We start from the raw sequence: 26,680 nt of genomic DNA, 5'->3' as shown, positions 1-26,680 counted from the left end.
TATAAATTCAGAACCTTGCTAAAATATTTATCATTATTTACCAACCACACATCCAATTATTCGATACGTTATTCAAAAAATTCGATCAATAACATTTATTTCATATTTGCTTATTTCGATGTTACACTCTTCTTATGTATTTTTTCTTTTTATATCATCCCATTCCCATAGGATTTGAATATGTATTTGTCTCTGATTTGAAATATATATATATATATATATATATATATATATATATATTTGACTCTTTATCAATTGAGTAACATTTTTTACTTAAAAAAAAATTAACATTTCTAAACCATAACCTTTCTATTAAACATAGCTTGATTTGGAATGATAATTTTTTTTCTGATGTGACATATTACCTACATATTTTCTGTCTTCAAGCATACACCTTTCCTTTTTCTTTCATTTCCTTTTTGTACATGGATTTCTAAAACATTATTTTTTACAAGTAATTGGTACACATGTGAATGTGACAACTAATTCCGTCTTTAACTGAATTAGTGTACAACTCAGTTACTCTACTTAAAAATCAATTTTGTCTCTTAGATGTGTCACGAGGAGTTTAACTATTCGAGCAGTACAACTTACGAGATACCACTAAGTTATAAGGTTCTTGATTAATTTACCTTAAAATGAATTAACCAATTAATGATGATTATCACATTTATGATGTGTAGGTCCAATTCTCTTTCATTTATTTATTTAATTTTTAATATTCTTAAAAACTCATGACCCATTAATTTGGTGATGAATTTATTATCAAGAGGGTGTTCCTTTTTTTTTTTCTTTTTTCTTTTTTTTTTAAGTATGGCTCCATAACATACACATCATTAAAGTTAGGAGTGCGGTTCAAAAACGAAACCTTAAGAACTTATCTTCCGAATCCTTGCCATCATTGCTACGTCCCTTGAGGCCAAGAGGAAGTTCCTTACTTAAGAGATAAGTATTCGTTTTTATTATCAATAAGAATTGAATTAACTTCTTATATGAAAAGTAGAGTCACTAATTAAATGTAATATAAATGACATGGAGTGGTGATTGCTTGTCATATTACAAACACATTGAAGGAGCCGGGCCGGTCCATTCAATCCAGAACATTACTGGGCTGTTGATCCACTATCAGAACGACCCACTAGCCCAAAGATCTACTAAACCACTTCCAGGTCCAATCTCTTCAGTGTTGCATAATGGACTTCCATTCACTACGGCCCAAAGATGAGCCCCGCTGAAGATTGGTCCAGGTTTTGAGAGTTTTGGGACAGGTTTTAGGACAAATGCATGCTTCTATAAATAGGAAGAGGAGGAAAGAAACTTTAACTAAAAAAAAAAAAAAAAAAGAGGAGAAAAAAAAAAGAAAAAGAATTGATTGAAGTGTAATAAATTACTTTCTTAATAGAGAGAGCAATTTCTTGCACCTTCACACATCCTTTCTCCTTTTTTTTAATCCAACAAAACTATTATTCAACTAATTTAAAATTTTCTAAATCACTTTTCTCTCCATTTAAAATTTTTCTAAACTAACACTACCCAAAATATATATATATATATATATATATATATATATATATATATATTACTATATATATATATATAGTAAAATTAAAACCTATATTTATTTAGAGGTGTAAGACTTTCTTTCACTACTCACTCTTCTATCCATCATGCATAAAATTAAAATCTTGCATTGTAGGTTTGGATACTAAAAGGACTATATATTAAGTCATTGAATAATTTGAAACAAAAATTTTGTTATATATTTTTATATTCAATTAAGAGTAAGAAATATTTGTTATTGTTGATGTATCTTGATGGATTTGGTCAAATTTATAATGTGCACAAAAATAAAAAATAATATTAATACACTTTGCCTTCTCTACATGTGATTTGGCTTGCCTAGAAATTGAAGTAAAAAAATTTGTAGCATTATCATTAAAGTAGTTTAGGAAACTTTTAAATAAGTATATTAGTTGTTTTGTTAAATTAGGAAAGAAAAAAGACGAGTTCGTAATATGACCATTGAATTATATTCAACCGTCAGTATCTCAAGGATGAGTAAGAGATCACCATTAGAGATCTCTTGCTCATCGTTATAATAACGTTAAATCTTAAATTGCATTTGGTGATCTAATTCTCACCGTTACAATAAAGTAAAATTTTAACATGCATTCACACTTTTTATAATAACCTTAAATTTTAATAGTTAAATTCAAAACTCACCTATATTATTTCATTTTAATACAAAATCACTCTTGTCATATTTTTAATTTTTAAATTTAATATTACCAAAATCATCCATTATAAAAATAAAAAATAATTACCTACCTCTCAGCTCATTTTACCCTCTCTTAGGTAGGGCTGCAACTCGGGCGAGTTTGGTAGATTTAAGGTATAACTTGAGTTTAACCCATCATATGAAATGTTAAACCTAAATCCAACCTTAACCCTATCATTAACCATAACTACTAAATCCAAGCTCAACCCATCCTTTTACTTTTAAATTTGGGCTTAGATTTTAAGTAAAAACTTCGGATTACTCGTATGACTAATCCTTATACCAAAAATTTAATATGATTTTGAATTAATTTTAGATTAAATTACTCTTAAATAAGAAAAAGTTTAAAAACTTTTTGTAGATTTTAAATAAATTGCAAACACATTTTTAGAAAATTAATTCTTCTAGATGTTAATATACAATAAGTTAAGATTTAACAAAAGAAATTGAAAAAGAAAAAAAAGTAATCATAGTTTAAATATTATATATAATGTATTAAAAAGTAAAAATATATATGAAAATAATATTAGAATTTGGATTCGGGTTGGCTCGGGTTACTAGCACGTTAACACAAGTTCAATCCTAATTAAATTCGGGTTAAAATTATTCAACCCAAGGCAACTCTAATTATAAAAATAATTGTCCAAGCTCGTAAAAAATCGGATTGAATTTGAGTTGGGTTTGTAAAAATAATTTGGGTCGACAGTTAAATCGTAAATCGTAAAACATAAAACAACCGACACGGCGTCGTTGTTTGTCCTTCCAAATTTGGGTTGTCAATTTTGTCCCTGCCCAGCTCTCCAGCTCTACCTGAACTCGAAGTGAGCAGAAAACCCAACAATCGAACTACAATCCCCCCACACCGCGACCACCACTGCCGCCGCCACCGACCACCACTAGCACCACTACCACCACCATCGCCGCTGTATGGGTGCATCGGAGTCAACCCTCTCAAGCTCACAGGTAAATAATTCACAATTCAAAATCCATAACCTTTCTGCATATTTTTCAAAGAATTCCTGTATATTATTTTTGTTTTTTTCCATCATAATTGCTTATGTATAGAGACTGGGCGATGAAATCACCACCGTCTCCGAGAAATCAGAAGGCGTAGATGTTATCCTAGAGAGGCTCAGATCTCTGAAAATCGTCAGTCTCTCTCTCTTTGTTCATCTTTTTCTAGGGTTTTAATCGATTTTATAATTTCTCCTGTGTCTTAAATTTTATATTAAGATGTATATTTGTTAATGCAGACAACTCCAATACTGACATCGCCTCCAACGGAAACTAGTTTGACGGACATTCTAGTGAGAAAACCATCTTCTTCTTCTTCGGCTCCTGGTAACAATTTTGCTTTTTTATCTTTTTTATTTGATTTATCAAATCTAAGAGCTCTCTCATCACTCATGCTATGCTCGGTTGCATGGATTTGGTGCATTTGAATTGGAGAAAATTTGGTTTAATGTTTGATTTTATTTTTTTTTTCCATTTCCAAGGCACCATACATAACATCATAGTATTTTGTTTTGGGTTGAAGGACAATGTTCCTAGTGCTATGTTTGGGAGCACTGAAGCGGTGCCTTGGGATTGGAATCTGAGAAAATTTGGTTCAAACTTTAACTGAAATTTTTTCAATTCCAATTCCAAGGCGTCGATTCGGTGCTCCCAAACTATATATAACATTTGAAGTTAGTTTACATACTACTCCGTATACACAAATGCTCGTAGCTTAACTCACTCAATACTAAAAGTTTGTGACGTGCATTGTCTTTGCACATTGTGTTTAGAGTGTCTTTAAAAGCTTAGAAGCTTTTATGTTTTGCTTTCTTTATCTTTTCTACAGCTAGTTCTGAAATCTATTGTTGCAACTCTCAAAAGTACAAATTGAAAATTTGCAATCTTTTTTGCTGGAATAGGATTTGAGGTTTTGTCAATTTGGGTATGAAGGTGGCTCTTAAATTAGTTCTCAAGTTATGAAACATAATAGTGTTAAAGATATCAGAACTCGGAATTTTCTCTTTCCACAAATTATGTTGGTCAAGAGTTACTCTCATACTCTCAAGAGGCAACATTCACCGGGGTCAGGCCAAATGTTTTCATCGGAAAGAAACTTGCCATCAAAATCTTTGGAGCATGCTCTTACAAGAGCAACTAGGCTATTATCATGCACGAGAAAAGCAGTGCCTCAAGCTAACTCAACACAAACAGCACCCCTCAGCCTTTAAATGATTAAAGATCTCCAGAGTAAGTCATAGAGTCGGAAAATGCAATGCATGACAGTAATTCTCCCTATAAAACCTTGTTTCATACAATAAATCTGGCTAGCAGGACAGTAATTCATAGTTATTAAAGGCCCAAGGCGCACCAAGGCGCTAGAGGTCCTTTGGAGCCTAGGCGTGAGGCACACGGCAAGGCGCGTGCCTGAGTGAGGTGAGGCGCACAATTGAAAATTTAAACTACCATAATAACATTCATGTCTCATAAGTCATATCAATATTCTAAAATTTAATATCAAATATAAAAAAGTAAATCCATCAACTATACAAGCATTCAACAACCATAAAACAAAGTACAAATTTGTTTTCTTAAAAGGCAAAGCAAAATGTGATTTTTGAATGGCAAAAAAAAAAACAAAAAAAAAATTGTTAACAAGAAAAAAAAAGAAAAAGAAAAAACAAAGCAAAAAAAAAAAAAGACAGAGAGATGGGAGAACTAGACGAAGAGAGAGATGTAAACAAAGATAAGAAGAGAGGAGAGATCTAGAGGAAAGAGAGAAAAAAAAAAAAAAAAAAAAAGAACTGATGTGGCTTCGTCGTTCATCTTTGCAATTAGGGTTTCGTCTTCGTCTCACAATCTCATTCTATCGTTGTTTGGTTAACACTTTGACTCTTGGGCTTTCTTATTTTTTTCATTCTTTTGAACAATAGTTCCTTGTATCATATGATTGAGCTTTCTTTTTTGTTTATTAAGTTGCCAAAAATACCCCTTTTTGGCTTAAGAAATAGAACAATCGTATTTTTTTAAACAAATATCAGTGAGGCGCACCTCACAAACAAGACGAGGCGCAACTGAGACGCGCGCCTAGTAAACATCAGTGAGCCTGGGATGACAACAGGTACTAAACCTGAGCCTCGAGCCTAGGCGCGCCTTTAACAACACTGCAGTAATTCACTGGTCTAAAGAGATTTCAAAACTTGAAGGTCCAATGAAAATGGATTCTCACGGTTTCAGCTCTTTGGGGAATGGAGCTATAAAGAACGTTAGTATGTGTTATGTCATCATAATGAAGTTGTGCTTCGCTTCAGAAGTTTTGGCTTTTTGTGCCCTTCTAAAGGTATCAATTGCCAAAGTAGAAATGTAGAATCATAGCCCTGAGTTCAAATTCATACCTCCCAACTCTCCTCTGTGTTCATGTGCATGATTTTACAAACCTGTAAAGTTGCTCTTCAATGTAAATCTCTTGCTGCAACCCATTTATGTTCGGTTTATATTGGCAACATCATGCATCAGTAACAATCAACTTTGTTCCTTCCCATACTATGGTGATTTAGCAAAGGTTGTAACTTCATTGTTTTGGCTTTTACTGGTTTGTTTTTGGTCCCAATGATGTATTCTTGTATTATTGCTTTTTCAGCACTATTTCTTTGTTTGTAATACATCAACTTTAAATAGCTAAAGTTTGGTTGACTGGCTAAATATTTGTGTTCCTGCGTTGAAATAGGGACGGTAAATCCGAAGGTGCTTCTAGAACTTTTCTCCACGTATCGTGATTGGCAGGAGGCAAAGGCCCAGAATATTAGTAAGAAACAGGTTTGTGTTGACAATTACAAAGAATCATATGCTTGAAGATACTTTAGTCAGCATATTTATGACTTTCGTACAGCCAAGGCATGGGATGGAATCGATGGATTAGATCTGCAGCAGATTTTTTTTGAAACTCTGTTTGTTTTTCTGTTCTTTCTTTTCCTACAATACACGTGAATCTGGATTTGAGTTGGATATTTAGTATTGGGATCTAGATCTGATTTTTGGACAGGTATATGGGTTCAGATCCAATCCAAGTTATAGGTCTACTAACCATGCGGGGCCACATTTGAGCCATATGTAACCTAGATTCTTCGAACTTTAAGCAACTTTGAAGAGTGATTGTGGCGATCAGCTACTAGGAAAGGAAAATGATGAGTAGTCCAATACACGTCTGACTTTTTTATGTGAGTTGGGGATGACGTCATCATATTTGATGACATCAGCACACATAGATATTGTCGGATGTGTGACGTGACTGACTTTCGGACTCTGTATCACAACTCATTAAGATGTTATAAATACAATGTTAACTACCACAAAAAGAATCCATTGAACCATCAACAGCATTTGCATCTGCTTCAGATACTTAGGTAGTTATTCCTCCCTAAAAATTGCTTTTATCGACTACTATTACCAAATCCTAAGAATCTGAACTTGATTGGATTTGATGCTCAAGCCTGCGTTATCTCATGTCCTAGGAGCTGTCCTAATATATAGATGCTCGTCTACTTATGAAGTATTGTTCCCTGGGTTAAAAGATTAAACCAAAGCATAAATCGTCCAAAAACTCTGCATCTTTTTTGTTAAAACAAGTGCTGGGAGCTGATGAGCTTTATAAGAAGACGATTTTAATAAGTTCCTGGCATTCTTGTATGCCACCTTTGTAATTTCACTATGAGATTATATCTACTGATTTTGTAAGCGTTTTGTAGTTGAATCCACTATTTGAATGAAGTTACTCTGAATCCGAGGTTTGCCTTTGTATCAAGGAAGTTTGTTTTGCTGCTGACATGATCTGCTATCCAGTCCTCATCTCAAGTATGTGCTAACTTAGTAGTAATTGTTGCAGGAAGAGATAGAAAACAAAATAGAAGTAGCCGATGCTCTGTCTGTTAAACTCCTTCAACGTTTTAATTACTCGGTCTCAGCTATGAAGACAACTTCGCATCATCTATCAGGAGGTGACCTAATTCTTTTGTCTAGACTCTTCTTTCTTATGTTGGGTTCTTAAGCTCTTCTTTCTTATGTTGGGTTCTACAATCAATTGGCTATTATATATGTTGTCCACTTGCTAAAATCGATGGAATCGGTTGATAGGTAAACAATAATGTTTTCGATTATGAATGTTTGGCTCCGTAGATTTTAGTGAGAATCCCCAAAATGGCTATGATTTGAGTTCCTCCTGGATATGCCAGGGGCATTGATCAGGTGATGGGATGACATCTTGAATGCACCATGGTCTTGCAAAATCTGCTGATTTGATCTTCTAGATAGTGGGTTTAGTATAGTAAGTAGATTCTGCTATTTTTTATATTGATACTAACTTATGCCCAAAAAATTGTATGCAGTCCATGCATTGCAGGTGGAACTCGGGGAACTGAAGGGAAGGTTGACTGAGGTAATTAGTAATTGTGATGCATTATGCAAGAGAATTGATACACAGGGACCAGAAACGCTTCGATCATCCATCAAGCCATTTGCAGTAGCTTCTGTAGACTCCGAAATCAGCTGTAGCTCACTTTCTCAACAAATAGCGTTACAAAGTCGTCCATCTGCCACAGAAGCCAAGTTAGACTAATTTCCACATTTTTGTTATCTTCTTCCTATTCTATTTTTCACAGAAGCCAAGTTAGACTAACTTCGACATTTGTTTCTTCTTCCTTGTATAGTAAATTTGGAGAAATTATTACATTGTCGGGGCTAAATGGTCCGACCAATCACAATGTGTTAGTCTTATAAAGATTTTTACTTGTGTCTAGTTGTAATTGTTCGGGACCACATAGTTTCGGACCAGGTAATAATTTCTTGTGAATTTAACTCTTGCTTTGTAGAAATTGAGGTTATACTCAGTTCACTGAGTATTGCAGAATATAATGTCATAGATGTTTTTTCTTTGCATTGCATATTTTATAAGATGAAATGTCGTGCACTCAGCCTGAGATGTTTCATTTGGTCTTTACAAGTAATACTATGGCCGCGTGGAGTGTCATTCACTTGGTTTAAAAGGACCAACATTAATTACAAAATCAAGGAACCATGTGAGCTTTCTTATTTATATAGCTGTGCCCACAAAAATTAAAAATAAATTATAAATAAATAAATAAATACAACTGCAAGGATTTTGAAACAACATCAAATAATGTGGAGGAACTAAGCTAGATAGTTCAAGTAAACACTTTCGACTTAAGAGGCTAACAGAGACTATTAGATCTGAGAATCATAATTTAAGAATTTTCATAAATTTAAATAAATAAACAATGAAAAAAATAAAAAAAAACAATAGAAGAAAAATACCCATTAACCATTAGCTCTACTGACCATTGTTGAAACAGAAAAACTTTAAACAATACAATTGAATTGACCCATAATTGGAGAAGGAATGAAGAAACAAAAATGGTGGTGATCAAGGTTGTTGCTGAGTATCCATAAATCCAGCATCAACAAGCACTTTCTCTCTCTTAGCCATCTCTACATCCTCATCAACCATCATCTTCACCAACTGTTCAAACCCAACCTTGGGCTTCCATTGAAGCACCTTTCTCGCCTTGCTCGAATCGCCCTTCAAGTTATCAACCTCTGCAGGCCTGAAATACCTCTTGTCAATCACCACATGGTCTTTCCAATTCAACCCCACGTACCCGAACGCCACCTCCAAGAACTCCTCCACCGTGTGTGACTCCTCCGTCGCCACCACGTAGTCGTCGGGCTTCTCCTGCTGCAGCATCATCCACATTGCCTCGACATAGTCTCCGGCGAAGCCCCAGTCTCTGGAGGCCTTCAAATTCCCCAAGAACAGCTTGCTCTGCAGCCCGATCTTGATCCGACCCAAGGCCCGCGTGATCTTCCGGGTCACAAAGTTCTCGCCCCGCCGCGGCGACTCGTGGTTGAAGAGAATGCCGTTGCAGGCGTAGATCCCGTAGGCCTCGCGGTAGTTCACGGTGTACCAGTGGGCGGCGCATTTGGACGCCGCGTACGGCGATCTCGGGTGGAATGGGGTGGATTCGGATTGGGGAGGCGGGGTGGATCCGAACATTTCTGAAGATCCGGCTTGGTAATACCGGATATCGCATCGGCCGGTGGCGGCGATGTGGGATCGGACCGCCTCGAGGAGGCGGAGGGTGCCGGTGGCCACGACATCGGCGGTGTAATCGGGGATTTCGAATGAGACGGCGACGTGGGATTGGGCGGCGAGGTTGTAGACCTCGTCGGGGAGGATGGTGTCGAGCCAGCGGCGGAGAGAGGAGCCGTCGGAGAGGTCGGCGTAGTGGAGCTTCATGTGGGCCTTGTGGGCGTTGTGTGGGTCGATGTAGATGTGGTTGATTCGCTGGGTGTTGAAGTTGGAGGACCGTCGTATCAAGCCGTGGACCTCGTAGCCCTTGTTGAGGAGGAATTCGGTGAGGTAGGAGCCGTCTTGGCCTGTGATGCCGGTGATCAGGGCTACCTTGCGCTTTGGTGGTGCCGGGGATTCGCCGCCATTTGGGGCGGCGGCGTCGACGGTGGTTGATCCGGATCTGGCCGTGTCGTTGTCGGAGGCCATTGTTTGTCAATGTATTTCCTTTGGCAGCTGTCGGGCTGAGGAGAGAGAGATTGACGATGGCTCTAGGGGTAATTATAGGTTAATACTTTATAGTAGTTGAGATTTGAGAAGGGGACAGCTTTTCTCTGATCTCCTACAGTCATATGCGATTTTCTTATTTTTTCTACTAGCCAATGAGAGTTTGCCACCATTCATATGCCCTTATGTTAGCCCTCGACCATTGTCCAAGGGAAGATATAGGCATTTTAAGGCCATGTCTTGGGAATACTTTGGCTTTGGTTAGAGATTTGGTGGCCCCAAGTGCCATTACAGAGGCAAAAATTCGTGGTGTAATTTAGTCCTGTAACACCTTATATGGTGGAGTTATTATTTGATCGGTCCGCATGGTCCTGCCAATAACAATGTGTCTTAATTTGTTATTGATTAAATGATGGTATTATATTATAATATCAAATCATATATTAAATTAATAATGCCATAAAATAATTACATTTTACATTGATCATTAGACCTCCCCATTACAAGAGAGATCTGATATTTTGGCTGTTGTCAATGTCATTGTGTGACAATGATATTCAAGTGTCTTTGTGGGTTGGGGGATAGGGAGGGACTGTTGCATGTGTGTGTCTGTGATTCAGCTTGCTTGGGCTTGTGGGTAGAGGGGCAATGAAAGTGCCCCAGTCTGATGACAGTATGTACAACTTGTGCAGTGTGATGAATAAGCGATGGTAATTGATTGGTGTATGTGGGAAAGGGAACTACATGCATTTGTTCAATGGGTACTATGGAGATTTCTAAGAGATCCTACACCATCGTCGTTGAAAAAAAAAAAAAATAATAAAAAAAATTGACCGATAAACTAAGTAATTATATATGGTGGGAAACTTATGCCTTTCACTTTCATATGTAATAAATGTATTCTTAAGTTGTTTTATTTTAAAGACGAAAAATTATTGTATGATCCTGGATTCTACGTGAGAACTTGAGAATACATGATCCTGTCAAATTATTGTATGGTCTGGGGACCATTGGTCACAAACAATCACATAGTGACACAAGTAAAAAGTGAAAGCATTTACATGACCCTGTAATAATATATGGTAAGAACTCCTCCCCATAGCTTTTACCTATATACTCCGTAATATTATCAGTTAATTAATTGAGTCAAGTCACAAATCATATAAGATCATTATAATGGGGAGTAAAAAGCCCAATGGGCCATAACTTCAGCCCTATTTGAATGGAGATTGGGTCGAGTTTTCCCAGCCCAAGCCCAGAACACATTTCGGCAGGAGACACGTCACATCAGAATCCGAATATTTGGATCAAGATCCCGATATAATCCACAGATTCAGTACTACGGAGACCAGAAAAACGCGGCGTAATGACACACGGCACACACAAAACGCACATAAAAACACACATTTAAGTGAACAGTAACGAAGTGTGCTATTACGCGCTCAAACCTGTATAAAACGACGGCATTTGTTGAAGCTTAGAGATTAACGCTAGTGTGTTCTAGGGTTTTCTTACACACACTGTCAACTAGTTGTCTTCATTCTGAACTGAGGACTAGGGTTTCGAGATTAAAAGATTAATCTTGTATCAAGGTCTTCGAAATCTATAGTCGATCAAATTCTGATTCACCGTGACAATCTGGTAATGAGCTGATTAAACATGGAGCGATTGAAGAAATCAAACAGGGTTTCTTGGGCTCCGAGTGTTGAACTTTCTCAGGTAGCTACATTCACTTAATCAAACACGTAATCTCTGTTTTTTTTTCATGATGTTGATTGTCACTTGTGAGATTGTTCCCACTTTCAGTCCTCTCCACTTAAAATTCACTTCATTCAACTGTCTCTCTATATATGTATGTATGTATATACACACAAACTTGGCTAATTGAGATTTTTTCAAGTGTTTACATTTACTTCTTTCTGGTTATTAGTTTGTTCCATTCGTGATTCACCAATTTATTATTTTAAATCATCATTTATATGCGTTTATGTTATGCAACACTTTTGGGTTGATTAGAAAATCTGGGGAAAATGGATGAATAAGATTTTTGTTCCTATATCTTGTCATTTTATTTCCGAAATATTAGAAAATTTTGATCCCAAATAAGCCAAACTTTGCATTGGTTAATTTGCAATGGTGTTGACTGATGATCAATTTCTAAAATCAATTTTTTGTTTGCTTCTGTTTGTCACATTCATTCGGTAACAAACAGAACTCAATTTAAAATTTGAACAGAAATATGGGTATCTAAATAAAACCTCAGAACAGAAATCTTATATTACTGAAAGCCCCAATGTTGAACACCTTAATGAAGGATGTTACTTCTCTGTGATATGTTATCAATTCAGTGGCAATGGCAGGCGATAAACGATCTATTCCAGTGGTAGTCGAAAACAGAGGCTACTAGCATTCTTTGAATAAATGTTCCAAAAAAGTAGTCTCAATTAGTTTGCCAACTACTTGAAATACTAACTGAATCCCACTTGTCATACCACTTGACAAATAAGTTTTAGTCAAAAAGTTCATTCGGCTTACATTTTGAGCTTGGATAGCATTACTTTTCCTTGAAATTTATTCTTCATCAAGTCCTTCAATTTCATCATCCACAATTCCTTCCAACTTAAATTTTTCCTCAACTTTTGCAATCTAATTAATGATTGCCATAATTTAGTGATTGCCAAGATTTCAATATTCAAGAACCATTAATAAGGATAAACTCTTTTGGAGATATAATCAAGAAAGTTTAACCATGCTTCGTCAAATAAAATCTCTATTATTGACGTTACGCAATCATATAAACTTATGAAAGTTATTTCTTAATGAATAACAAAACAAGGAAAATTAATAAATGGTTATTTACTTGAAAAATATGATAAAATGGCTGTGAAGATTTTAGTTAAGTCAATACTCGTAAGTATGAAACTTTCAATCTCACGAAAAGACCTCAACTATACTTCAAATCAAAGGTTTACATAATGGTATGCCAATAAACACTTGGAAGGGTTTTGGTAACTGAAGTCTTCCAGCTTCTCTGACATTTGTGGCAAATGACAACAATAATGAAAAATGTTTAAATACCAATCACACAATTGCTTATAATGTCTTTATTTAATTTTTATTTAAAAGATTCCACATATTTTTTCCTGAAAAAAAAAATGCTATAGCTCACAACTAGGAAGTTGTTTTCTAATTCAGGGGGTGTCCTATTTGGGTGGTGAATCTAATCTTGCTTCGTTATACAAGTGTTCATCAGGAACCTGATCCTTATACTTGGGGATTTTATTCGGTTATTATGAAGCTTAGATTTACATTAAACCATGTCAGTGAATGAAATTAAATTCTCTTACATGAAAAAAAAAAAAAAAAAAAAAAAAAAAAAAAAAAAAATGAAATTGAATTCCACAATGTTATGGGTGCTAGATAAGGCAATCATGAATTTTTTATATCATATGACTTCATACTCGAGCGTGCTTAAAGGATATCAAAGTGTCTACAACCTGTGGCTTCTGAAGAATTTTCTGATCTTCTAATCTAGATTTGATTTGAGTTCAAAATGGTTTTAAGATTCATTAACTTTAAAAGTAAAACCTAGTAAGAAACCTTACTGATTTTTGTTAAAATTGACATTGCAAATCAAGTGATAAGTTAGTGATACTTTAGTGATGTTCTATTGATTTAAAGTGAATTCTCCTCCTATTTTGACCTTTCCTTGCAGATGGATTTTGTAAAATATCAAGCCTAATTAAATATCATCTAGGTATACGATTGCTTTTGAGACCTACAATGACTATTTCAAAAGTGGCAAAACTGGAAGGACTTAAATTCATTTAAATTTATAATGTTTGCTAACTGAAGAATAATAATGGCCAAGTGAGAGCGGGTTGCCATCTAAAGAAACTTTCTAGAATGAAGAGGTTCATATAGGAATTGGCATAAAAAGAGCATGTCATGGAACTTTACATACATGCAAGGATAATGGAATTTTTTATATATAATTTTGTATTAAGTACCAAAAGAAAATTCGGAATGAGGTAAGAGAAACTAACCATATGTGATATGATCGTATCTTTCTTAAGTTTGAATATATAGTATGGGGATATACGTTGACCAAAGAGGAATGATTTTTGAATCAAGCCTTCGAAAGATATGGTTGTTGAGATATGTTGACGTAAGTATTAGTTTTTGGAGGAAGGTAGTGGAGCAGTTTTTTATTTTTTTTTATTATTATTTTTTAATTTTTAAAATGAGGTTTGATATTCCTATGGTGTAATATGAGGTAAGATTGGGGTAGTATTTTTTTTATGTTGTGGAAGGGAGGCATTTCTTTTTTCAAAATCTAATTTAGGATTGAAGCTATTAAAGAAGCCTTAGTAGCTGAATCCAGGATAGAGTGGTGCGGAGTCCGTGGTTTGGGAGGTATGCAAGATTAGTAGATGCTTCCTTTGAGGAGATTTATTCTTTGTGTTATTAAATGGAGGAATTGAGGATTTGGCTTGGACTGCAAATTATTGTTAAAAAAACCCCTCTCTGAATTTGCTTTTAATTAATTAATTTATTTATTTTGGATGCATTGTTTTGTTTGAAAAAAAATCTTTACTTATATAATTTGTGTGATGTGGCCCAAATTGGTTTTGGATTGTGTTGCGACCTGGTTTCTTCCCGGCGAACTCAAGAATATTTTTTTGACGGGTTTTTTGCTTGCGGACGTGGACCCTATTTAGTACACTCTTGTAGCCCGGTATATAAGAACGCTTAGGGTTTGGAGTGGGATTTGAAAGAACACTGAAAATCACATAGAAAGAGAGCGAGAGCGAGAGCTAGGGTTTGGGGGCTGAAAATTGTAATCTCCTGTTTTTTCGAATAGTGAAAACTTTCGCCGGACCTTCACCTTGGACGTAGACACCACTTGTGTCGAACCACGCTACATCTTTCTGTTTTTGTGTGTGGCGTGTTTACTTTTCTATCTTGATTCCTTATTTGTTCTTGATTCACTGCATTTGTTGTAACAATTTGGTTACAAGGGAACAAGATATTGAAAAATTAGATTTTGGTGACCAAAATTACAAAAGATTTGTTTTTTAGTGACCTTACAGACAAGAAGAGATGAATAGTCACCGAACTTAAAAAATAATTGCCAATTAGTGACCTATTGAGGGTAATTTAGTAAAAAACACTTATTAATTTATTACACCATGTAAAAGAAATTTTAAAATGACAAATTTGGCATCCAATACAATGGATCACTCCTCCAATGCATCCTCTTCTCTCTTCCTCCTCCACTTCCAATTCTTTGTCATCACTACCGTCTGACCCAACCCCATATCAAAATACTCCAACTTGTTATCAACACTGGTTTTGGTGTCTACCTCCTTTCTCATCCCTTCTCCAAATCCAAATACTCCAACTTGTAATCATCTTTCGGTAATTCAATTCCAACCTAAAAGAATACACAACTCTAAAAGAAAAATCAGTTGCTCATTTAGTTATTTCATATGCAGTTTCAATCAGATTGTTGACATCTTATTAAACATCATTATATGCATTTATTGAATGATTTGTCTTCAATAATAGTTTTACCTCGTACTTTCTAACAAACCCTCCTTCCACGTTTTGATTTCTCACCAATTTTCGACGTGAAAGCTTCAGCTTGTACCTTCATACGAAGCTCCCCCTTCACCAGCCATGGTCGAAAACCCTAATTGGGTTTTCACATACCCATTTCATCCCCTTTCATATCTAAAACAACTGATTGAACAGACCCACGTCCTCTCTCTGCCAGCACGATCAGTAGTCACCATTTTCATGATTACGGCCTCGACGTCTCCATACTCATTTCCCTCCCGTCTTCGTCTTCTCCTCCAAGACCCACCTGACATTACAGAACCAAAAAAAATAATAATTTTAAGGCTAGATTGTGTCCAATTATAAAATAATGTCTTATAAGAAGGACATATACATAATAAATGAGCAACTGGTCACTTGTTAGCATTTAAGTTCTGAATTTAATGCCTATTTATCTTTTTTTCTTGACTTTGGAGTCACTATTGAGCAATTTTGATCACTAAAATCTAATTTTCCCAAAAGTTTTTCCCAATTGTTGTTATATATAGAAATGATATGCAGTGACAGCAAAGTATTTATCGATCCATTGCTTGATGGCCATATATCTGTGAGATTTCGTGCGCCTCTTCAGGTTTTGTTGGGTAACAGTATGGGGGCTATGGATTTGATGAGTTGTCTCTAATTCAAAAGGAAAGTTAGGGAGGTGTGACGTATCAAAAAAAAAAATGTTAGGGAGTTGTGGCAGTTAGGACCTCTATGTTTTGCTCTTGCTCTTTGTTGGATATACAGGAAGAAAATTGGTAGTGTTCAATTGCAACATAGATTGCACTTGAGTTTTTATTGGTCAACATGTCTTTTATTTTAAGATTGACCCATTTCTTTTTGTTCTCTTGTCCTTTGAACCACCTAGCTTCTTGTTCAGTGGAGTAGCCAGAAATTCCTTCAGTGGGGGCAATTTTTAACAGCAATAATATATATATATATATATATATATATATTATTTGAACCAGAATAATATATGTAAAAATTAAACAGTACTAAATATTTCAGAATATTTTTCATATTCTGAAAGCATGCAGTCGAGTTTTCAAAATGTTCATGACATAATAATAGTAAATTTAGATGATAAAAAAATATATATTAGATTACCAGTCTCCACATTGCAGTATTTGTTTGGATTTTGTGAATTTTTGAAATATTGAAGACTCGCCAAAAGAGAAATGTTGAAGATTGAAAATGTGATGGAAATTAACAACGCATTTGTTTGTGGTAAAGTCAAAAGTGTGAAAGAATATCTTGTATTTTTTGAGAAAGTGAGAAAGAATATAATATTTTGAGAAAGTGGAAAAAAAATATCATATTTTTTGGAAAGATTATATTCCTTTTTCTTTTTTTTTTAATAATACCGTGAATGGTCATTTGGTTATATATATATATATAGTATATATATATGTGCAATGTCAACTTTTAGTGGGGACAATTATACAAATATAAAAATCTTTCTATATAAAATTAAAAAAAAATTAAAAAAATTAAAAATTCAGTGGGTGCAGCTGCCCCCACTTGTCCCTATGTGGCTACGCCACTGTTCTTGTTGGTGCAGTCATTGATATATCAATTATCATAATGAGATTTCAAAACACAAGGCTATTGATGGAGATTTGATGTCTGTACAGAATAAATTTTGTTTCCAGAAAAGTTAGGAAATCGGTAGTAAGAACATGATAATATTTTAATAAAAGTTCTGGATTTTTTATAGGAACAATAATGGGTAGCTTAAAGTTAAAATGTTGTAGTTAGAAGTATTTGTGATTAGTATGTTGTGCTGTGGGAGAAAGAAGAACGCAATAAAGAACACTTCATGGTCGTGTATAGTTGTTTATGAATTATAAAAATAAAAGTTACAAAGAGAATTCTCTTAGCGCCCATGGGCTGAATCATACGTCTGCTGTTTGAAGAGCCATCATACTATGGTCACACATACCTGCATTATGCTTTTGCTAAAAATTGCAGTTGGATTTCTCAAAATGGTTTGTTACAGATGGTCTTGCTAAATGCATCTGTTTCTACAACGTATGGTTCGTCACTCCCCTGAAGTTCTGTTGCTACAAGTTTTAGCATTGTTATGTGTTTATCTTTTTTCTCTTTTTCTTCTTTTGCAAGAATCATAAGAACATAACTTGGTAGTAGCAGACAGTCTCAATTTTTCTTTCTTATGTCTAGAATATTGCCGATCTTATATCAAGTCTAACGTGAGGTTCCCCACCCTTTTACAGTAGTGCATCTAATTTTTCCTTCTTGTGAAAGAAATTTTTCTATGAATGGACTAGCTTACATGACCATATATTTATAGAGAGAATGAGCAAAAAGAATTGAGAATCTTGGAAATGCTTAAGAAAGTCATGATGGAGGGAATGCATCAGAGAATGCATTTTTCATTGTTCAATAGAGGTGCCAAGGAGTGTTAGGGTGACTTTTGTTGAACTTTTAAGGGTTTTCTTATCACTTGGGCGTGAGTTTGGAAGGTCTATACCCATTTTCTGGGCCTTACCCTTGTCTTTTCAAAATAAATTATAATTATTCATGACAAAGTGTCTTCTTGTAATTTTTGTGACTTGTGAAAGCAATGAATGCTCTTTTATGGTCTTTTGTATTTTTTTTCTGAGAGATTCAGATAGATACCATCATGAAATCCTACTGTCTCAAAATGATCAAGGTCTACAGTGATTATTATGTCTTTTGAATTGGTTATTGAAGGATTTAGAATGGTACCATCATGGCATCATGAATTGCTACCATCTCAGAATGATCAAGGACTACATTGATTCTTATTTATTTATGCATTTTTGGTGGATCTTTTCATCGGCTTTAAATTTGCTTAGAATTTTTCCTGCTTTTTTGGCTTTCTATTTATATCCTCATTATCATGTATCTCTAGGCAAAAATTCTTTTCCTGGAAATTATTTTCCTGTGGCCTATATTTTTTAGCTCATCTAGGTTAATTATGTACAGTACTATAGTTCCACGAACTATTATCTCTTTTGACAGACTAATCCTTTCCAGCAGATAAGCTTGTTTCTACCAGAAGATTACCCTTCAAAAGTACGTCTGAGTGCTCAAGATCAAGTTCATACAAAGGCGCCATGGACATTGGATTCAAATGATGTGGACTCTGATTGTCGTCGCTCTAGGCTTGAAGGCAGTCATTGCGTGGACCCATTGAAGGAAAAGATCTCCCATATACCCCAGATCAAATGGAAATGCCCGCCCAAAGTAAGCTAATGTCAGATGATTTTTAGAATGTTTACATTTTGAACATGTACTCCAAATCACAATTCCAAGATCAACCACAAAAATTTTTATGATTTTAGGCAAAGTGGTTGAAGTTTCTGCTTAAATGTGAATGTTAACTGGTTTGCATCTCTTAATCAAACAGTTTGTCTTGAAAAACAAATGGCGAGTGGCTGCTGCTGAAGACAGTAAAGAGGCAGAGGCTCAAAAGCGTAGGGAAATGAGAGTGCTTGAATCAGTTTATACTTGTCATTCAGCCATTCCTCCTAGGTAAATTATCTTGCTTGAGTGTCTCTGTTAGGTCTTTGCTGTCTTTTGGTTCAGCATTATTTACTATTCTCCAATTTCCATATAGCCCCTCTGCATCTTTGGATGTGGAAGAATGTGATCATGATGGTAACTACATTCCTCTCATCCCTGTCTTTCCCGTTGAAGAAGATGAAGATGAAGATGACGCAGCAGACATGCAGTCGGATATTGCAAAACCACCGAACACTCCCCTACATTTGCAGGACCAAGGTATGTTTATATCTGGAAATCCTAATGCACCTGAATGTAACACCTCTTCTCTAAAGCCATCTGCCAATGAAAAACCTGCACTTGAGATGTTATCTGGTGTACAAGCTGATGTAGCTGCTGCCGCTGCCGCCGCGTTAATTGCTATCACAAAGAGCAACGAGCAGGGAAACTTGATTGACACAGATTTGCTCATAAAAATTCTTAGCAACCCAGAAGTGATGGAGAAAATGATTAACGAACAAAAAGCTCCTGCTGATAACGAATCTGCATCCATCTCTTTGTCAAAGCCAGTGTTACCATTGGTACCCTTGCCAGTCTCACAACCCAATGTGGTAAGGAAATCAATTAATGATCACGGAGGACTTATTTCCGGATTAGAACCAGTGTTTTCATGGCCTAGTCCAATACCTGATATAGGTGTGCTAGCACAAAACTTGCAGCCAGTATCAAATGTTATGATGCAACCCAGCTTACCCATGGAGCCGGTTTCACCAGATTCCGTCTCAGTGTCCTCTTCCTCCGCCATGACTCCTAAGAGAATGATTAATGAATATGTAGCACCAGACAGTGTGGGAAGTGAACCCATGTCCCGGCCTATACCATTAACTCCAGTGTTTTCATGGTCTAGTCCAAAACCTTATATAGGTGTGTTACAGCCAAACTTGCAGCCATTACCACATGCTGTGACGCAACCTGACTTACCCATGGAGCCACTTTCACCGGATGCTGGTTCGGTATCCTCTTCCTCAGCCATGACTATTAAGAGATTGATTAATGAATATGGAGCACTTGGCACTGCACGAAGTGAACCCATGTCTCAGTCAATACCATTTACTTCAGTGTTTTCATTGGTTAGTCCAAAACCTGATATAGGTATGTTACCGCCAAACTTGCAGCCGTTACCAAATGCTGTGATGCAGCCTGACTTACCCATGGAGCCACTTTCACCGGATCCTGGTTCGGTATCCCCTTCCTTAGCCATGACTATTAAGAGAATGATTAATGAATATGGAGCACCAATAAGTGAATCCATGTCAAAATCAATCCCATTAACTCCAGTGTTTTCATTACATAGTCCAAAACCTGATATGGGTGTGTTACCGCCAAACTTGCAGCCATTCCCAAATGCTGTGATGCAACCTGACTTACCCATGGAGCCACTTTCACCGAATGCTGATTCGGTATCCTCTTCGTCATTCATGACTATTAAGAGAATGATTAATGGATACGGAGCACCTGTCAGTGCAAGTGAACCCAAGAATGAGTTGATGTCACCAACCCCAGTGGCTTCGTTGTCTAGTCCAAGACCTGATTTTGGTGTGTTTTCCATGACAAACTTGCACCCAATGCTCGGGACCATTCCAAGATTCTCAAACATGGCTGCCCCTCTAATGAAGGACGCGAATTACTACAAAACCCTTGTTAAGCAACATGGAGAAAAGCATGAAACTCAATTTGGCAAGCCACACAGTCATGTACAAGAACATAAACAGGCACAGCACTTTAAACCAATAAAAACCAACGAAAAGAATCAGAAGCCTTGCATGTACTTTAACAGCTCAAAGGGGTGTCGAAATGGCTCCAAATGCTGGTACGAGCATGTCATGCCGAATAAGTCACGGCCTGGCAGCGTACTGGAGGCTCCAATTGCAAAGAAAATGAAACTAGGCAAGGAAATTAGTGGAAATACATAATGAAGTGGTTGCCATAGCTCCTTGAGTAAGACTCTTGGGAACTGGATATTGTCAAAGTATGCGGTTGTTTGTGGTTTGTTCTCTCTGTAGAATAGTTTCTTGAGACTTTTTCAAGGTTTTGAAGTGTTCATATTCTGGGAATAGAGTTTTAGAGAAATATGAGAACTTTGGTTTATGGACGTTGCAAACATTGCATATGATGGTTTGGTGCAATAAGCTGTTGTATTGGTCGACATTGGACCTTGGCACGTATTTACGTACCCTGACAGAACTTGAACAGAAAGTGATCACAATCTGTTATAATTTAATTATCAATCTGCATGGCCGATAATGACTGAATTCTATTAATAACCTTATTATATAAGATTCAGTAGCTAACATGCATAAATATTCAATAGTAACTGTTAAATTCAATTAAGCAAATACACTGCATTTAACCATCATACATCTCAACTTCTCAAGAAATATAGAATTCACAAAATCAAAAACAATTTTTAGTGGCTTTACTGAGCAGAAATAAATGAATTTATACCCGATCTTTTTCTAACCGCATACCATTCAATAACCCAATTCGCTAAGAAAAATAGTAAAGTTAAATACATTTTGATACTTGCAAATAGTGTATATATATAATTAGATAATATATTTCTTATGCCATTTAGAATTATTATTAGATTAGATCACCTATAATTCATACCTTATAAAGAAGGTCACCAACTACCACTCTTGGTTGGTGGTGATTTCTGACTTTTTAATCCATATAATTGGTATCACGATATCATTTAATTTCAAACCAGACAGCAAATTAAAATAATCAGCACTCAGTCCCATCGAAATGAGTAAAAGAAAAAGTTCTGAAACAATGGAATCATATCGTGCACGTAGGCCACAGTCGGTCCTGAAGAATAACAGCAGAGAAAACACCACCTTTAAGCATTGGCTATAGGCACTATTACAGCAAGGTTATTTTGCATAATCAGACACGAAAATTTCATATCAGTAAAATGCTGGCATCAATAAATCCCATAAAAGATTGTTGATCACTAATCAAGCTGTTCTCATGATGATGTGAACTCCACTGTCAGTATCCACAATATCGCTCATCTCGCCAACCTTCAGTGCATAAGTTGTTTCTTCAAAAGGCTTTTGCATCTGACCCCTGCCAAATGAACCTGCGTGTATTTTACAAAGTTTGGTTAGTGCAGTACATTTGGGACAATAACATACGCTAATGCATCTCGAATCCAAAATTAGGAATACATAAATTAAATAAATCATATTTCAGAATATAACAGGAATGAAAATTATGCTAAAACAAAAGGAATTAAGAAGTAATTCAAAAGTAAAAAATGGAGCGCTCAAGTCACAGTAAAAATCCTTCCACCATAATGCATACATTCTAATTAGAAGGTACATAAAGGGTTCAAGTTTGAGCACAATGATTAGATTGGTGTCATTTATTCAACAATTATTGCATTGATATCAAAAGGAAAAAAAGTGAGGAATGCATTGGTATGGATCTGGGATCTTTATTTTCTCCTCCCAGTCAATTTGGCCTATCATCCTGCAGGTCAACTGCACTTTACAAATTGTTACAATGAGCTGCAGCTATTCAATAATTTGAGTGAACTCGGTAATTCTCATCCAACTCCGGCTTTAACACCATATTTGAAGCCGATAATGTTCAATTGCATGTATTCAATTTTTTTAACAAGCTTACTTGATTTCAATCATAGTTTGCAAAACCATAAATTCTGCATCTCTGATCATTAACTTTCAGGGTGGGTATAAAAGATGGCAGAGTAATATCTTCAGTTACTGGGAGAGAAGTTTTGATATATAGCTTTGTTGCATCTTTAGAGGTGAAAATTTTTCATTAATCCAGCATCAAGCACCGATTTTCTAGGTTTATGCTTCCGCTTTTCTTAAAGCACACCAGTAAGAAGCCTGTAGACTCTGATCAATGGCACATTGACAAGGACCACTTACGAATGTGAAGGGTTTCATAAACTCCTAATGCCTCCACCGGCAAAGCACACAAACTGCTTGAAGTCTAGTTTTCTAATGCTCAACGAACAACTCAACTGGCATAAAATGAGCTATTTGTACAGGCGAATAACTTTTCAAAAGATATATCCTTTAATGCCTGGTTTTCAAAAAATAATGATGATGAGCAAGCTGACCTCAAACAAAATGAGAATAAGAAGAGGCAGAGCCAAAAACTTCTCTGATAATCTTTTTCATAGCTCACCCCTACCTACAAGATACTGAGAACCACAGCAAACACAGATCTCTAACCCATGAATTATAATAGTAAGTGAACCAGGATCAGCAAACAAACTAGTGATAATATTTGCCTTTCCAAGCCACTCTCCCCTTCTTTGGGGGACGGGAGAGGTGGTCTGATTTTTGGCCACCAAAATAGAACAGAACAATGACTGAAATGAGCAAAAAAGAGGATAGAAACAATGGTCACCATGTGCCGGAATATTGTCTGACCCAACACACCAAGGTGGAATTAACAAACAAAAACAAAAGAAGAGTATAAATTTCTAATTATACTGTGTTTCAGTGCTACCATGTCACCAGAGTATGCTCATCCATTCCTACTCCTAGTATCTTTATCGAGGATTTGTGGATTGGGTACAACCTAGGACTATAGCATAATGTTCTAGTTAATGAATCCTCGTGTCTTTTCCTAAACATATCGGGATCTCCTTTCAAAAACATAATTAATTAAAATAGGAGAAAATGAAAAAGTTTAGCAGCTAGTGTCTGACTTCCAGAAGAGAAAGTAGCAGCTCTAGTTCAATGCTAGCAGTTACCACTTTGGGATCAGCAGAGTAATTTAAAACTATGAGGAAGTGATAAAGCTTTTAATTTATATAATTGAAAGCTTCACTACAAACTTTGGGCCAAAAGAATGCCTGTACTTGAAAATACCATTTTACTCAAAAATGTTTGCCACACGTGAACTTATAGCTAGTTCAATCACAGCAACAACAATAAAAACATAAACAAAATGCGCTCATGTTGCTGTTAAGTAGAAAGGGCATGAAAACCTGTCATACATGAACAATATACTAACAACTATGATGATTCATAGTTCCAATGAAGGATATAGAAAAACTGTTGTGATGAGAAGATGCAAAAGAAAAAACAAAATGTATAACAAATCATTGTAGGAACAGATGGATCCTATTTACATTTAACATAAAGAAGGTAACTTCTATGCTGACTTTTCTGGCTAACTTTCAAGACAGTATATCTGGCAATCAAGGCCAAGAACTCAAATGGATTCATGAAGGTTGTTTAATGACCGATGATCCCATGGATGACAAGGATGGTGGGCACTCCCTGAGTGTGAGTTGCAACATGATCCTCAGATAATGATTTGCCTGATCGTAGACAACCTAGGAACTAGAACATAATCACTCTGAAATCATTCATATTTGTCTTTCCACTAATGGACACTCCTTATTAATAGGCTATCAGGGACCTTGCAGAGCTAGCCATGGTCACATCACAGTATCCTATATATAAATATATAGAGAAGAAAGTGAACAGGAAAAATTAGCGTATTTAGTAATTATCCTTAATCCGCACTACAACCAAGGCTTGAGAGAAATCTGGGTTAACTCCACACACATGTTTACATATATGTATTTATAGTAAAATTGCAAGTGCAATGAACGTGAATAGAAAATGAGAATGCAAATACTGGTATATCTGCATGTATAAAAGTTCATCAGGAGTTTTTCTTAATGCTTATATATCCCTATTCAAGAAATGGATACAAATTTTGAGAAAGTAAGGTCTCAATGAAATGTTTAATCATACTTTTGTAGGCATGCAAAAGCTTTAATTCCAAATCAACATCCAACTAAATTTTAAGAACACCATTTCTAGGGGCAGGGGAATGTATATACAACTATACATGTCATTGGTCATCGATGATTTTGGGAGAACATGTTTAATTGTACCATACCCTGTTTTACTTATGCTATGCAGAAAAATTGGCACAACTTCATAAAAACCCAGAAAAACTTGCATCAACATACACCTTCGCTACTACATGAACTCTACCTTCACTCCCCTAATAACCCCCATGCTACTATTCCTACTCCACAATCCATACTAAACAAATCTCATATCCTTAATTTTCTTTTCAATGCTACTAAATAAACAACCATCCGTCATATGTTTCATAAAATTATCACGTAAATATTAATCTTTGAACCATTGATTTTTCATAAATTGGAAAAAATACAAAAATCAGCCACACAAAACGACTAACTTTTGGCTTGGCCGATCAAAACTACATATATTTTGGAATTAAAATAAGATAATAAAATAAAATAAAATTTTCAAACTTTCAATTTCCTTCTCTTCAGAGTTCTCTCAGCAACCGAATAGAGGTATTAGTAGTGTCAATCAACAGATCCAAATCAGAACCATCAATATGTTCTATTCTTTTACTTTGATTGGCAAATCAGAAAAATCAAACTTTACAGTCAAGCACATACAAGTATGATGATCTATAAGCAGAAAACAAAATCAAGAGGAAACTAAAATTTTCAATAAAATTTCCAAAAAAGGAAACCCTAGATGACTGACCGAGATCGCCGCCGCGCTTGGCGGAGCTGCAATCGGAGTGACGAGCGGCGACGTCGACGAACTTGGCCTTTCCGGAGACGATGTCATCGCGGAGAGCTTTGAGCTGAGAGACAGCGCTGTCTCTAGTTGTGGTGCTGATGACTCGCCCTTCTGGATCCTTCCAGGAAGCCTTCCTTCGAGATCCTTGGTGCTTTATCAGAATATGCGAAGCCCTAACTTTATCAGATGACATCTTGCTCTTCTTCTTGTGCTTCTCCGTCCGATCTGACGACGCGATCGAAGTCTTCTTCCTCTTCCGATCAGACTCTATCTTTACAGGTATATGCATATATATATATATATATATTTGTTATATAGAGAGAGAGGAGAGATGATGACTTTTACCTGTTTTTGCTTAGAATTGTGACGAGAAGGTTGTGTTAGTACCAGTACCTGAGCTTTATATTAAGAAAAAGCCTCCCGTGAATAGCGACAAATTATTGCTATTGATTTTGTGCACTTTAATCAAAGATTTACAACACTGTGCAACCGTTCGGGTTCGGGTTCGGGTTCGGGTTCGGGTTCGGGTTCGGGTTCGAGTTCGGGTAAGTGACGACGCAATGGATTTAATGAAGAATTGGTACAAGTTAGTTAGGATTTGAATAAGTAATGTAAAACAATCAGTTTTGAGACTCGAAAAGTGACGATCCAAAGAATTCAGTTGAGAATTGATGGTTCGATTATAAAGTTTCAAATTTCGCTACGAATCGACTTATTTAACATATAGTACTTCAAAAATAAAACAGACATACAACATAGTATTGTAAGAAAAAAATGATCTTATTATTATTAATCTTAACTTTTATTTAAATAATTTTATAATTATTCATATTTTAGAGGTGTGACTTTTATCATATAACTACAGTTTATTTACAGAGGGTTGTGTTGGTTGATGGAACCAACATGCCTTTTGTTGATTGAAAGTCTGAATTCATCGTCAGTTTCATATGAAAAGATAGAAAGTTAAATAGTATTTTTGATATAGTTTATGTCAAACTCAAACTGCCAACGATGGAAAGTATGTTTCTAAACAATGTTTATGCATTACAACCATATATTTTATTATTGTTGAATTGCTTACATGTGATATCAGAGCCA

General features: G+C 35.7%; 4 protein-coding genes across 5 annotated transcripts; 2 read left to right on the top strand and 2 right to left on the bottom strand.

Moving 5' to 3' along the window:
- Positions 1–3,069: 3,069 nt before the first annotated feature.
- On the top strand, positions 3,070–8,208 carry LOC132266611 (uncharacterized). The gene is made up of 6 exons (XM_059767539.1): positions 3,070–3,241; positions 3,344–3,427; positions 3,532–3,619; positions 6,000–6,088; positions 7,155–7,266; positions 7,654–8,208. Exons 1-6 carry the CDS (start codon positions 3,206–3,208, stop codon positions 7,881–7,883), a joined length of 639 nt encoding a protein of 212 aa, XP_059623522.1. The 5' UTR covers positions 3,070–3,205; the 3' UTR covers positions 7,884–8,208.
- Positions 8,209–8,502: 294 nt separating this feature from the next.
- LOC132266610 (GDP-mannose 4,6 dehydratase 1-like) lies at positions 8,503–9,995 on the bottom strand. The gene has a single exon (XM_059767538.1). The coding sequence runs from the start codon at positions 9,840–9,842 to the stop codon at positions 8,709–8,711; it is 1,134 nt and encodes a 377-aa protein (XP_059623521.1). The 5' UTR covers positions 9,843–9,995; the 3' UTR covers positions 8,503–8,708.
- A 1,226-nt stretch (positions 9,996–11,221) lies between these two features.
- LOC132266608 (zinc finger CCCH domain-containing protein 6-like) lies at positions 11,222–22,020 on the top strand. 2 transcript variants are annotated; one of them, XM_059767535.1, is made up of 4 exons: positions 11,222–11,579; positions 18,486–18,695; positions 18,859–18,983; positions 19,069–22,020. In XM_059767535.1, exons 1-4 carry the CDS (start codon positions 11,520–11,522, stop codon positions 20,924–20,926), a joined length of 2,253 nt encoding a protein of 750 aa, XP_059623518.1. In that variant the 5' UTR covers positions 11,222–11,519; the 3' UTR covers positions 20,927–22,020. The 2 variants fall into 2 exon arrangements, with proteins under 2 accessions (XP_059623518.1, XP_059623519.1); XM_059767536.1 differs by having other exon boundaries at positions 11,223–11,579; positions 18,489–18,695.
- Positions 21,763–25,973, bottom strand: LOC132266609 (peptidyl-prolyl cis-trans isomerase Pin1-like). Its single transcript, XM_059767537.1, has 2 exons — positions 25,544–25,973; positions 21,763–22,098 (listed from the first exon to the last, which is right to left on the bottom strand). The coding sequence occupies exons 1-2, from the start codon at positions 25,869–25,871 to the stop codon at positions 21,974–21,976; spliced, it is 453 nt and encodes a 150-aa protein (XP_059623520.1). The 5' UTR covers positions 25,872–25,973; the 3' UTR covers positions 21,763–21,973.
- Positions 25,974–26,680: the final 707 nt, after the last annotated feature.

The sequence above is a fragment of the Cornus florida genome, unplaced genomic scaffold (assembly GCF_030987335.1).
Source record: "Cornus florida cultivar Cherokee Brave unplaced genomic scaffold, ASM3098733v1 CherokeeBrave_3.0.0_Hap2_Chr07, whole genome shotgun sequence".
NCBI lineage: Eukaryota > Viridiplantae > Streptophyta > Magnoliopsida > Cornales > Cornaceae > Cornus > Cornus florida.
This window is presented reverse-complemented; position numbering and strand designations above follow the sequence as displayed.